Here is a 15,183-nt window from a genome sequence, read left to right as displayed (position 1 = left end):
TGCATGTGACCTTAGACTTTTAACTCTTTTAGGCCTAGTGCACACATTGAGTATTTGGTGAGTATTTTACCTCAGGATTTGTAAGACAAAACCAGGAGTGGAACAATCAGAGGAAAAGTATAATAGAAACACGAGCACCACTTCGGTATTATTTAGCCACTTCTCATTTTGCCTTACAAATACTGAGGTAAAATACTGACCAAATACTCAACGTGTGCACATGACCATAAGGTACTTCTATGTGATACTTGTGAGTGAATTTGTATTGTTCTGTAAGAGAGCTATTTTGATAACTTTTTTTTACATGTGGCTCCATTTTCAACTGGTCTCTTTAAGAAGAACCAGTACTACTCCCTTGCTGCCTCAAGAGTGAAGCACTAAGCAACCAGACACTGCTTTACGCTGATAAAGGGCAAACATCACGAAACAGGTGGTCTGTAGATACTTTTCTGGCTTGTCATTATCCATATGCATCGATTCACTTTAAAAAGACTACAGGGGTTTCTAGTTCAGACATTCTCTGTCCTCCATTACAGTTTGATTTGATTTATTAAATTTCACGGGTTTCAGCGCAGAGTCTACGCCGCTGCTCCGCATGTCTGTTATTGTCTGCGGCTGTGACATCTCAATGACAACACTGTAGCCAATATCTGAACTCAATGTTCGGCTGCAGAACTATTGAGATGACAGAAGTGCTGCAGACAATGACAAACACCGGGCGCACTTGCATAGACTCAGTGATGGACCTGGGGAGGGTGAGTAAAGCATAGTTTACTTTTAAAGTAAACTGTTCCTAGGGACAAGGATTTTCTGAAATCAGGAAACCCCTTTAAGCATTAGTTACATTAAACCAGGGTAATCCTTGTAAGTGCTATTTATATGTTCCCAGAAAATCCCTTTAAGTCTCTATTTCAGACATGTTGTCTGGTAGAAACATAAAATAAAATCCCTCCTATAAAAGAGCCAGATAAACTAAGTGGAGTTAATTTCAGTTCTCTACAGTTTACATTTCATGGTAAACCCATAGATTATACTAGCCTGTTCTTAGGCCATGTATAGTACTATGGGGCTGTAATTTACCATGATATATATACTGTGGAATGACAAGATTAAAATCCCCTTTAATAAAGCAGGATGTGTGCGGGAGCGCAGCTCCATAAACAAAGGCAAGGAAATTAACCAACCGGAAGCAACTGATGAACAAAACTTGAGCCAGATCCTTTCATTTCCATGATGCATGCCCCTACAGAACGCAATAAACCTTTGCCCCTTTCCTGCTTCAGGGGGCTCATTTCATCTGCACAGAAGTAATCGAACAAGCGCCCAATTAGTAATTTCCGTCTATATGAGTTGGGGGTGTACAGAAACTAAACAGGGAAACTATGAATAATTCTATGTTGTAAGAATCAACTTTTTATTTTTTTTTAATAAAATTTGGAGATTTGGACAATCACATCCATGATGTGATATATTAGAACGATAACACATGTATCTAATGATATTCGGACGTGTCATAGAAAGTTAGTTCAGGTCCAACCATTTTCATTAGAATGTCCATCCTTAAATTATAGTAAAGCAGCGACTCAAGTATTTCAGGGTTATCTTAAAAAAATCACAAACAGCGAGAAAAGTCGCCATACACATGACGGTAAAGCCGGCCAAGCCTGTTGAAATCAGTGGAATCCGCTGAAATTCTAATGTCTATGGGGCCTCACCGATACAAGATAGATGCATCCGCCTGCTGAAATTCAGACTACTGATCCCTATGATCTCCATGGATATAAGCAGAGGCCCTCTTTTAGAGAGCACAGGAGAGCACTGCAGAGACGAGCTTTTGCGTATATTAGAGAGCCAGGCGAGAATGATTGACAACTGTGTATGTGAACCTTAAAACATCTGAAAATAGGGGCTAACAAAAAGTTAAAATCCAGAAAAATACCTTATATTAAAGCAACCTCAAACTTGAAAAGTAAACAATAAAATTCCATTTATAGAACATTTGATAATCTAGAAAGCATGACGATTCAGTAGAAGATAATGTAAAATTGTCATACAAACCTGAATTAGAGGACTGTGCAAGGATAGTATGATATGTGCAGGCCAAAAAACTGTGACAGATTAATAGATAATGTGATAGAATGTAATAGGATAAACAGACAGATCGATCGATAGATAGATAGATAGATGGATACCGTAGATAGATGGATGGATAGATAGATAGATACCGTAGATAGATAGATAGATAGATAGATAGACAGATTGATAGATAGATAGATAGATATGTCATCTAGATGGGATAGATAACATGAGATGAAGGGTTAAAATCTGCATGACCAGTGGACAGGATCCACAGAATGTGAAGAGGACAAGCCAAGTAAGTATATTCCAAGAAGTCTAGGTCTATGCGTTTCGAAGTATAAACTTCTTCAGGACAAAAACTAAAACTTGCCAAATTATTTCTGGCACATTGGTTCTCTCAATGGTCTAATAGAGTAATATCACACATTTCACTCCCGTCTATATTAGGACCCGTTGACGTTCAGGTTTGGCAAGTTCAGTCGGACTTTAGACGGCCTTTAGATAAATTTCACTTTGGAACCTATACTTGACCTGAACCCGATTGGCCAATTTGGCTCTCTGCCAACATGCAGTCAGTCATAAACAGAGCACTCCCAGGGGAGGGAGGGGGAGTTTTTTCTATTTTTGGGTGTGGGGGGAAACTACATCCGATAACGCTGCTTTTACTCCCAGTGCGCGCTATTCAAACACTGCCTTGCACTGGGCTGAGCACCGAGCATAGCCGATCATACTGATGCTCGCACAAGTGGTTTGCATACATAAAGCACCCAAACTCGAACACTGATTTTTTTTTTTAAAGTCCATGTTCGATACAAACATCAAACTTTACTGTTCGGGTAAACCCAACTCTAGTCTTTATCACAATTACACTTGTCAGTTTATCACTTGTCAGTTATAGTAGTTTCAGCTCTGAAGAAGAAGATTATGCTTTGAAACATGTAGACCTTATAAACTGCTTGGAATATACTTGCCTCTTCACATCCTTTGCATCTTGTCCGTCGGCAGAGCGGATTTTAACCCTTAATCTCTGGTTATCTATTTCTACAATCCGAAGGGCCTCAGTAACCACACCATATCTTTGTGTGTATTCCTGGATTGTGGGTACACAACCCCGACCAGGTCAGCAATTTAGCATTACTGATTTGCTCACAGATAAGTCCCTAGTGGGCTTCTATTTGCATTAGCATCTAGATAGGATATAGATAGCATAGAGAGATGATAGATATTGATAGGATAGACATATAGAAGATAGATAGATAGATAGACAATAGATAGCTAGATAGACGAATGATACCTAGATAGATAGATGAAAGATAGATAGGATAGATAGATAGATAGATAGGATAGATAGACAGATAGATAACTAGATAGCTATATAAACACATGAAAGATAGCTAGAATAGATAGGTAGATACACAAAACATAGATTCAAACATGGCCCAACATATTTTCTAATCCTACAATAAAGCCCGCCATACACATTAGATGGCTGCGGAACGACTATAGTTTGGTTGACAGCTGTCTCTCCCGACTCTCTCATACAAGGGGCTCTCACTCACCCAAGTGCTTCTGTGTTCTCCATTAGAGAGCAGCTGACAAACATATCTGGCAGCCACTTATCTTGAGAGAACAAAATCGGATATACCAAATGCTTAAGTCCCCTAACAATCATTTGTTTTGGGCCCCCGGCACACAATAGACTGTATATGGGGTATAGAGGCCTTAAGTTTTCATTACTTGCATAAACTGGACACAATCCTGTTTATTCACAAACAGGAACTTTTTTTGTGTTTTCACTTGAAACCTAGATAGTATTTCACTTGTTTATTTTGGGACTTGTCATATATCAGTGATGTGGAGCGGATGCCACTAAGCAGCTTGTGGTGGTAGAATAAAGTGGTAAACTGACACATTCTCATATCCCCTATTACAATCACACATGGACAGCATGGGATTCCCGGAGTCCTGCACGCTCCAAGGTCACGGCGCAGCTGTTAGCACCTGGATATTTCATTCCCTCTTAGCACTGGAAGACATCTGCTGCAGGCGACCATCGCTTCCAAGCACTTCTCATGTCAACAAACAAGCTCCACAACAGGGCACGAGGTTTTCAGTTCCTTTTATAGTTTTGTATTGAATTTAATAAGGAATGTGTAAAATCCAATACATCTGCCTTTGGGAACAGAAGGCTGATTTCTCATGGAACCACGTGGGTCTCCAGTCCCATCAAAACCAGCAGGAACATATACAAATAGTTGTTCGGATAGCTATCCGGTAGTTGGACCATGTAGTTTACATTGTCATGAACCAGTGAAATCTGAAGATTTCTAGTTTCACACATCCGGCTTTTCGCCGGTTTGCCGGATTCGGCGGACTCCAGTATACTGTGATACAGTACAATGGCAGCGCGGCAACTTCCGGGTCACAGATTACCAGATTACCATCTTTTCAGTTAGCCATTAAAAGGTATCAACCACTGAGGACTTCAGTTCTTTTAAACAATTTTTTATCTCTACTGGCTAACACGGTACAAAGATATATTTTACCTATGTGCAAGTTATAACGCAACAGATAAAGTAAATAACACCCAAAAAGCACATTTGCTGTTTTGCTACTGGAATCTTGTGTGTAATTCTAGGCGGAATCAACATGTGAAATGTTTCTTATATTTTTATTTCCACAAGAAATCAGGTTAAGTCATCACGGTTCAATTGTCCTGTTAGAGGGATATAATTGACCGTTGGGGTCACAGATGTTACAACGTCCAGACTGTAGAAAGCTGACAAAAACAACAAAGAGACCAATTATTAGGTGATTGTTCCAAAAGGACAGAGGTGACCATGGGTAAACATTAGCGGGGATGGACATTTCAGCTGCTCCAATAAATCAATGAAACTACTACAACAGGCTCCCTGCATTGTACATCCTCCAGAAGAGTTTGTTTTGCAACACGATTTGCAACATTTTAACATTTCATGTCCTTAATTTTTGTAACAACCACAAGTTGTGTCTTTTGTAAAAATATAAGGCAAAATCAGCTTCACCAATGAGTAAAATTGATCTTTGTCTTTTTATGGGATGTAGGAAGACACAAGGAACATATAGTATGTGACCACTTATCAAGTGATTCTGAAGGCCAGAAAGGGTCCCTATTACATAGAGAAATTCTCCTACAGAGCAAATAAGTTTCCATTCGCTCTCCTCTACAGGTGGCCATAAACATTAGACTATGATCAGTTGCTTGTCTGAACCTCAACAAGCTCGATTATCTATTCTCTAGGAAGATAAGCTGTGGCCAGGAGAGTCTGGAAACAGCTGACTCGCCTCTACCATGGAAAACACATGTCTGCTCAGCTAAACTGAACATACTTGTATATGGGGGCTGTATTGGGTTGGATGAACATCCTTTTGCCCTATAGCTTTGGAGAATTATGGCCACCTTCACAGTGGGGGCAGAGAGTGACATTCAGTGTAGACAAAAGAGAAATGCTGCAAAATGATATTTCCTTAGATCATAAGATACGATAACCCAATTAGCCTGTAGCAAGTTAACAAGATATGGCCGTACTGGTTGCCCAATTCGACTTGGGCTAAAGGAATGGATCAAAAAGGATTATGAGTTTTACCCTTATTTCCTTGTAAGTGGATGTGGATTTTTTTCACACAGAAGACCCAGGATTTTACAAGTGGTCTCCATTAGAAAAGGCATGTGTAGAAAACACCAAATAGCGGTAGACAGCAGGCAGGAATCGTAGTCAAGATAGACACTCGGTCAGTAGCAGAAGACAGGGATCAGGAATGCAGGAAAATGAAGAATACAAACTGTCAATACTAAAATGAACAGGAATTATACACCTTTTCAGGCTTCAGGACCCAAAAAGCCATTACTGCTCAGGTACTGATACCTGTGGGAATGATCCTTTTACAGCCTGGGTCATTATGGGATTGGTTGAAGTCCAAACCCTTTGGCTCATACCGGCCCTTTAGGAAGGAAGCAATGCATGTATTTGTGATTCTCACGGGCGTCTTGTTCCATAGTCACACCATAAACAGATGAGCAAATATATTGTTGTCACAGAGACATTACAAGTCTCACAATCCAATGTACAAATCAAAATTAATAAAATTCAAAAAGGTAGCTGAATGGTTGTATAAACCTGAGCACAGAATATATGTCCATCATGGGGAACCTATACTGTACTGATAGCTGGGTCCACCGGGGGTGAGTACATCATCCGTATAGCATTATAGAAGATGTCAGAGGACAAATGATGGAAACATATTCCTTGTGATTTTACACTGACATATGAATCCCTGCCAGAATATTCTTGTTGGCCGGTGAGCAGTAATTTAAAACCCCTCTTTCCCAGCCCACAACTCCACACTACATTGACTTTGCAATATAGGGCCGTTTAGAAGTTAATTTGGCTGTTAGCTCTGTTACTTCTGTTTGAAGTGGTTAAAAGAGTTTAACTTCTAAGATTGAAGTCTTTTCAAAGACCTATAATTAATCTGTGCATGATTAATACATGTAGACCATGCTCTCCTACTCGGAAAAGTGTCCTCCAAACCCAGCCAGGCACATCCTGGTGGGGATAATACAAGACATGCATATTCCAGGGTTAGAGTTTATTTTTCTAATACACATGCTGAGGATATTTATCTGCCGTTCTTTCATTGCTACATTCTTCATGTGTTCGGAGGGTAAAGGACTCCAAATCCCAATCTTTATGGAGCTGGGATAATTTCCTGCACCTGTGAAAATACATTCATAGAAATCCTACACTTTCTATAAGAGGGGGTCCTGTGGTCAAGGTATGCTGGATAAGCTTTCCGCATCTGACAATAGGACAGCTTTGTTGAATTGTGGTGTCGGCTGCTTTCCACACGTCACCACACCTTGTTTTATGATGACTCTCTCATACCGCACAATAACAATATACCAACCTTGTCGTCTGGTTAAAGGGACAGGCAGGATTGTCCCTTATGACGTTAATATGGGGAGGGAAGTTGAGGTCAAGTTTAGAACATCTACCAAGGAAATACACATGTATATACCTGTAGACTGTGAGTCCTCGCGGGCAGGGTCCTCTCTCCTCCTATACCAGTCTGTTTTGTACTGTTAATGATTGTTGTACGTATACCCTCTTTCACTTGTAAAGCGCCATGGAATAAATGGCGCTATAATAATAAATAATAATAATAATATACAATTATGTGTTCCAATAAATCACAACTTCCAATTCAGATATTCATCATGCACTGAACTATACATTACCGCGTGGTTACCATGTTGTGACTAGTAAGAATCCAATCATCAACCTTATGCCACAATTCTCTACATTCTTGAGAATTTCTAATAATCTGATAATTCCTAATAATTCTTTCTTAACAGTAAATATTGTACCAGTGCTGATAACGAAGGCGAGTGTCTCAGAATACTCTATTCATAAAAGCTACCGCTGCAGCTGATCAACACCTTGGGAGAAAAAGAGGGACCTGGAAATCTGCAACACAATTAGTCAAAAGTTTGGTAGACATCCGATTGTTAGCACCCCTTCATTATATAAAGTCCTTTGTACACCAGACCGCCATACAGACGCGGACATATCGTTGGTGCAACCTGCGTGGCTGCACAGGGGCCCAGGTGGTGAGGGGACCATCTCTACATCCAAAACAGGTGAAATTGTGCATTTTGATGAGTTTTTGGACTGCAAAGGGCCCATATATTATTCTTAAACAGAGGCCCTTTTCATTCTGTGTGCACCAGTGCTGCCATAGATATAGTAATTGCTGTGTTGGGTGTTGTAGGTAGCTTAGTCCAATTCATTATAAGTATCATTTTTTATTGTTCTCCTTTAGCCATTTGTAATGTATGCACATTTTATACATTGCAATACTTACCCATCGATGCCTTCTCCTGTTTTCAGCACTGCGTCGGTCCTATTCTGTACCACGTGATTGTATATCTGACTAGCTGGTTCACACAGTGGACTTTTAGTTGGTTTTCAAATGTATCAGTGTATAATATGAAAGCCTTAATGTGAGTCTCATAGACTAAAGGCCGCTTTACACGCTGCGATATCGCTAGTGATGTTGCTAGCGATCGCATCCGCCCCCGTCGTGCGTGCGTCACGGGCAAATCGCTGCCCGTGGCACACAATATCGCTAGTACGCGTCACACGCACATACCTTCCTAACAACGTCGCTGTGGCCGGCAAACAGCCTCTTTTCTAAGGGGGCGGTTCGTGCGGCGTCACAGCGACAGAATACACTGCCGCTCCTGTCAGCTCCACGCAGCTAATAAAGGGAATAGCGCGATCAGCTGAGCTGTCACTGAGGTTACCCGCTGTCACTGGATACAGCGGTGGCCGTGGGTAACCTCAGTGACAGCTCAGCTAATCGCGCAGCTGTCTTCAGTTGCTGCGTGGAGCTGACAGGAGCGGCTGTGTCTTCTGCAGCTCTGGTCACCTCCATGCAGCAGAGCTGGAAGCGATGCTTGACCATCCTGGATTACGTTGGGCATGGAGGGCTTTTTCGGGCTGATTAAAGTTGTGAACGAGGGTATATGTTTGTGTTTTTTATTTCTAATAAAGGATTTTTTCGGGTGTGTGTGTTTATTTACTGTCACTTACAGATTAATCATGGAAGGTATCTCGGGGAGACGCCTGACATGATTACTCTAGGAGTTATTGGCAGCTATGGGCTGCCAATAACTCCTTATTACCCCGATTGACAACGCACCAGGGCAAATCGGGAAGAGCCGGGTACAGTCCCAGAACTGTCGCATCTAATGTATGCGGCAATTCTGGGCGGCTGCTGGCTGATATTGTTAGGCTGAGGGGCTCCCCATAACGTGGAGCTCCCCATCCTGAGAATACCAGCCTGCAGCCGTATGGCTTTATCTGGCTGGTTTTAAAATTGGGGGGGACCGCACGCCGGTTTTTTTAATTATTGAATTATTTATTTCACTGCACAGTATAGACACGCCCACCGGCTGCTGTGATTGGGTGCAGTGAGACACCTGTCACTCAGCATGGGGGCGTGTCTCACTGCAACCAATCATAGGCGCCGGTGGGCGGGGAAAGCAGGGAATACGACATTGTTTAATGAGCGGCCGGCTTTTTCAAAATAGTAAAAGCCGCTGGAGCAGTGTGAATGCCATGCAGCGCCTCGCCGGAGATCGGTGAGTATATGAGAGAGGGCTACTCAATTCAGTTACTCAGAGCCGCAGCATGACCATGAACTCGGGTGAAGTTCACCCGAGTTCATTCTGATCGTGCAGCTCTTTCTGTGTCTGCTGTCATCTGCCATTCAGCTCTGCTACATGGCTGTCTGTGTCTGCTGTCAGCGGCCATGTAGCAGAGCTGAATGGCAGATGACATTTTAAAAACGCATCCCTACACATTACACACGCTTGGCAAGTCAATAAATTGAAAAAAAAAAAAAAGGGTGCCCAATGCATACGTCACAGAACACATGATCTAAAGGATCGCACACAAAATTGATCAATTTAACATAGACTACTAACGCACGTGTGACAGAAAATAAACGACCTACGTGCGATCTCATAAAATCCCGTATGCAACCTGGGCGTGTCACATCGCAAATGCGATTGTACAACTAATTGCAACGTGTAAAGCAGGCTTTAGTATGGCTAAAGGAGATAATAAGAAAAATAACTGGAGTGCTATTGTAAATAGGACAAAGCTGCAATACCCAGCACATCCGCTACCACCTGCATGCGCATTCTAGTGTGCGCAGCACTATAGCAATGGTAAGGCAGCAGCACTCACCACCAAGCAAGTTCTAACTGCAACTGCTGATGCCAATAAAAAAAAGTACCATATTTGAAAGGTCAGATGTCACTTTGTGGCAACTTGGACTGATCTAACATGTGGTATGCGTATGCCATTTATGGTGTAAAAATAGCACAATGTGTTGTGTAATACATTTTAGAGGGGTGTTTCACTTTTAGAAGTCTTCCCCAGATGATTAGATACTAGTAAAAAAACAAACCAGTCGCAATCCCCAGGTCCAGTGTCGGCTCTCCATCACTGCACCCGTCTTTGTGTTTTCACTGAAGCGGTAACGTCACATTAACAATGCACATTACTGCTGCAGCCAATCACTCAGCTCAGCAGCTCAGACAAGCTACATCGGTAGAGCTGCTGAGCTCAGTGATCGGCTGCAGCGGTGATAATGTGATGCCAAAATACAAAAATGTGAGCAACAGAATATAGCAGGCACTAGACCTGGTGAGAGTCAGTATTATTTGTATTTGTTTTTTACTAGTATCTGATCATTTGAGAACCACTAATCCAAAGTAAAAAAACCTTTATAAACGTTAAATATCTACCAGGTAATAAGGGTAAAAACTATCCAGATTATTGATACACGTGGTGTTTTTGTTTTATCAATTTTGCCAGTTTTCTACTATGAAAATCTAGATGTCTATGCCCTATAGTCAAGTGTATCATCCTACTGTAAAGTATGCGCCTATATTACTCAGCTATGTCAAAAATGTATCCGCGAATAGAATATTAGGGTAACGGGCTACCAAAACATGATCCTGCTATTCCAGCTATTACTGGCATGTGAATGGGATTCCACCACTGTGTTGGCAAGTGCATTTAGTTTCCTTTTAAACATGTTAATTTGTGTATTTTTCATAAGATAATGACTTGCAGGTTTCTGGAGCCTCACCCGATCCCAGGGTGAAAATGTCACAGTGCGGTGTAACTTCACTTATACGTAACCTATAAGAATATCTATTTATTATGCTTTCTTATGTAGCATCAACACATTCAGCAGCCATTTAGAGACACTGTCAATAAATATAGGAAAATGCACCAATAGAACTTCCTAATATACAGTTTTATTATCAGTATAGTGGTAAAAACAAATCTGAGATTCAGGAAAGCAAATTCCAAATACTGTACATACTGATGGGGAATTTAGATTGTGAGCCTCAATGGGGACAGTGATGATAATGTCTGTAAAGTGCTGTGGAATTAATGATGCTATATGAGCAATGCATAATAATAATAATAATAATAATAATAATAATTATTATTATTATTATTATTATTATTATTATTAAAAGGCTGTATTCCCAACCACAAGTTTATATTAGGGGAACGGCCATGTAAGCATTTTTTAATTTACCCAAATGTGAATCCAAAAAGACAAGTGCATTTACTGTACTCAAATCTGATGGCCTTGACCATGTTGAGTGATTACATAAGGTTTGTAACATTTGTGCTATTCCCAAAGCAACGCCACCAAACAATAATAAAACCACGTGCCGTTATATAGTTGGTATAAAAAATGTTCACCCACTCTGGTGTTGAAGCTAAAAAACCCAATCAAATTAATGCCAATGATTTTACGCTGTAAACACATACTTTTGGGTAGGTATGCCATATACCCCTCTAAATTTAGGCAACAGAATAGCCTTAGGCCACAAAGCTCTGATCTTACCCTCACCAGCCCTTGGTGTCCTGACTTGGCAGGTTTGTCTTAGGCCAACCCAAGAATGTGTATCATCAATTGCAAGGGACTGGACTTTTTATGGCATTATTACATATAGATGGAGACCTCTCAAAATTTAGGTGACAGAAAGCCTGTGGTCACAAAGGTCTGATCTTGACCTCACAAGCCCTTGGTGTCCTCACTTGGCAGGTTTGTCTTAGGCCAAACCAAGTACCGTATGTGTATCATCAATTGAAAGGGACTGGACTTTTTATGGCTTTACTACCGTACATATAGATGGAGACCCCTCTAAATTTAGGTGACAGACAGCCTGTGGTCACAAAGGTCTGATCTTGACCTCACCAGCCCTTGGTGTCCTGACTTGGCAGGTTTGTCTTAGGCCAACCCAAGAATGTGTATCATCAATTGCAAGGGACTGGACTTTTTATGGCATTATTACATATAGATGGAGACCTCTCAAAATTTAGGTGACAGAAAGCCTGTGGTCACAAAGGTCTGATCTTGACCTCACAAGCCCTTGGTGTCCTGACTTGGCAGGTTTGTCTTAGGCCAACCCAAGAATGTGTTTCATCAATTGAAAGGGATTGGACTTTTTATGGCTTTACTACCGTACATTTAGATGGAGACCCCTCTAAATTTAGGTGACAGAAAGCCTGTGGTCAGAAAGGTCTGATCTTGACCTCACAAGCCCTTGGTGTCCTGACTTGGCAGGTTTGTCTTAGGCCAAACCAAGTATGTGTATCATCAATTGCAAAGGAATTGACTTTTTATGACTTTATTACATATATGTCATAAGTTGTAATCTAGGTGAACGCTTTAATTGGCAGGTGACATAGATGTAAACCTTACATGGGTGGCAGGGTAAGCAATAATTAAAAATAGTCTATAACAGGGTGTGCTTGTAGATGGGTGTGTACTCAGAGGATGAGGTACACAAGGACATAATGATATGATTGACAGTATTGACAGGGATGGGCCGAGCAAGAATAATTCTTCTAATATGAATTTTGTGTTTGCAAATTTTATAAGAATGATAATTATATGAGCAATAGTTATCCTAATAACAATAGCTGTGCCATTATTCTAACCATATTATGTAACAATACAGTATTGTCAATGATTCACCCTATACATACAGAAATACAAACATTGCACCTAAGTAACCTGAGCTAAGGAGGTGAAGGGACAGAGCAGAGGTTACTTACGGACTGGCACCTTCCTGTGATCCAGCTGGGAGACAGTCTGGTGAAGGGATGCCAAGCGGCGCTGCAGGCGGGCACTGCGCTCTCCCAGGGTCTTTGCTTGCCCTTGGATGTTGGTGAAGATGTCCTCAGCATGGCGAGAGAGATTAGAAAGCTGGTGGATAATTCGCACCATAGAATGAACATTGACTTCTTGCAGTGAGGTGAACACAGACAGTGATACATCTCTGGGTATTTGCCCATCACTTGTACCCAGCCTGCACAGCTTAGTGGGCTGTACTGTCCTCAGATGAAAGGGCATCACACAAGCTGAGGAATACTAGTTACTATGAAAAGAATTTTCAGGAAACCAGGTAAATCCAAGCAACCCGATCCTTCCACCTTCAGATCCTAAGAGCTGGCATGAGAAGCATCAGCAGCAGTGGGAATCAAGGTTATATGGCTATTGTGAGAAGGGAGACATCCACATCAAGCTGGCACACTCAGGAGTGCTCTATTGTGGCTGTTAGGAAATCACCCTTCATTTGTATTCCTGGCACATATGGTTGAGGTACCCTTCTAAATAAAAGGAGCCAGTGATAATTAAAGGGGCATAGATCCAAACCCTGACTTCCAGATCCAAACCAACCTAAAGAAAGTCAGATAAATCCAGCGCAGAATAGATGATCCTTGCAATGAAAACTCAGATCCAGATCCATGCAGCAACTTCTTGGGTCCTCTTCAATTCAACCGATGCATCGGAGTTATGTGAGCTCCAAGGGTCTTAGGGATAAGGCACAAAAGGTTATAGGGGGTCTTCACAGTGTGGCAGCCACCACAGTCCTGGAGACTGGTTCCAAAGATGCAGTAGACAAGCAGACAATGGTCCTGAGGTCCCCTCTAGTCCCAGGGATGCAGCAGAGTTCTGGGTCCTCTCTAGTCCCAGAGATACAGAAGAGTCCAGGGTCCTCTTTTGTCCTGGGGATGCAGCAGAATCCTAGGTCCCATCTAGTCCCAGAGATGCAGCAGTCTTAGGTCCTCTCCAGTCCCAGGGATAAAGCAATGTTCTGGGTCCCCTCTTGTCCCTCAGATACAGTAGACTCCTGGGTACCTTTTAGTGCAGGAGATGCAGTAGAATCCTAGGTCCCATCTTGTCTCAGAGATGTAGCATGGTCCTAGGTCCCCTTCAGTCCCAGGGATAAGTGTCCTGGGTCCCCTCTAATCCCAGAGATGCAACAGAGTAGGTCCCCTCCAGTCCCAGGGATACAGAAGAGTCCTGGGTCTCCTTTAGTCCCAGCGATGCAGCAGAGTCCCGGGTCCACTCTAGTCCCAGAGATGCAGCAGAGTGCTAGGTGCCTCCAATCCCAGGGATGCAGCAGAGTCTGTGATCCCCCTAGTCCCAGGGATGTAGGAGACTAGACAGAGTCTATCCAGGCAGCTGCATGGTGCAAGCAGGGAGGCAGAGGAGTGAAGTCAGTGCATCTTCAGAGTGGCTCAAAGTTTCACGATCTGCTAGAAGACAACAGCAGTGGGGAACTTGGCAGCCCAGCCGGTGAGGCACAGCCTTGTGTTTCAAATGAAACAGGAAAAGAGCCTGTTTGGATCCCTCCTCCTCTCCTTCTCCTCCTCTCCTTCTCCACCTCCTGTGTGTACAGTCTGCAGACTGCAAGGGAGGGAGGCAGGAGGAGTGCTCAGACAGTCCCAGGGTACAGCACAAAGGAGAGCTCAGCAGACACCTGTGGATCCCTCAAGTGTTTGCGCAGCAGACTACAAGGTCCTGACAGCAGTGAACTATGAATCAGCATTGTCTGCTGCCACTGACACATGTTCACTATCATTACTCTCATCAAGAGGGTAAATCACACACATATGGGGGCACGGGGCACAAACTAGGTAGTAATGATTGGGCTCACCTCTGGAAATGGTGCTAAGAACTTGGGGGATGCAATCCATGTAATGATGCAACAAAACAATGCAATTCCGCTATTCTTTTTGGGTGTTGTGACTGGTTCAATTTGGGGTGTAAATGACCTGGACACTTGATTATCCAGGTCACCGCAAATATATATATACCAAACTAGCATCACTTTTCACTAGGTAATTTGTAAGAATTCTTTTGCTTTGGGTCGCCATTTTCCATGACCCATAATAAGGCTAGTTTCACACTTGTGTTGGACGGGATCCGTAGCATTGCGTTGTGTGACGCATGCAACGGATGCGTTGCATATAGTGGCACAACGCATGCTACAGATTGTACAAAATAACGCAATCCGTTGTAGTTTTTTTCCTTGACTTTACACATGTGAGCATGCGCAGTTGTGTAAAGACAGCTGCGTTAACGGAATCCGTCAAATGACGCATTCTAATGGAATCCGCCACCATAGGCGTCCATTATAAAAACAACAGACGCCTAACGGATTCCTGCAGG

The 15,183-nt window shown here is 42.3% G+C and overlaps 1 protein-coding gene across 2 annotated transcripts in view; it reads right to left on the bottom strand.

The window, feature by feature from the left end:
- NHSL1 (NHS like 1) overlaps positions 1-14,317 on the bottom strand; it is a 263,927-nt gene extending 249,610 nt beyond the window's left edge. For both annotated transcript variants that reach the window (XM_075339826.1, XM_075339828.1), the window contains exon 1: positions 12,780-14,317. In XM_075339826.1, coding sequence (XP_075195941.1) covers positions 12,780-13,077 — 298 coding nt within the window. In that variant the 5' untranslated portion in view covers positions 13,078-14,317. The remainder of the gene's footprint in view (positions 1-12,779) is intronic.
- Positions 14,318-15,183: the final 866 nt, after the last annotated feature.

This window comes from Anomaloglossus baeobatrachus, chromosome 3, assembly GCF_048569485.1.
Source record: "Anomaloglossus baeobatrachus isolate aAnoBae1 chromosome 3, aAnoBae1.hap1, whole genome shotgun sequence".
Taxonomy (NCBI): Eukaryota; Metazoa; Chordata; class Amphibia; order Anura; family Aromobatidae; genus Anomaloglossus; species Anomaloglossus baeobatrachus.
The sequence above is the reverse complement of the archived record's forward strand: the minus strand, read 5'-3'. Positions and strand labels throughout refer to the sequence as shown.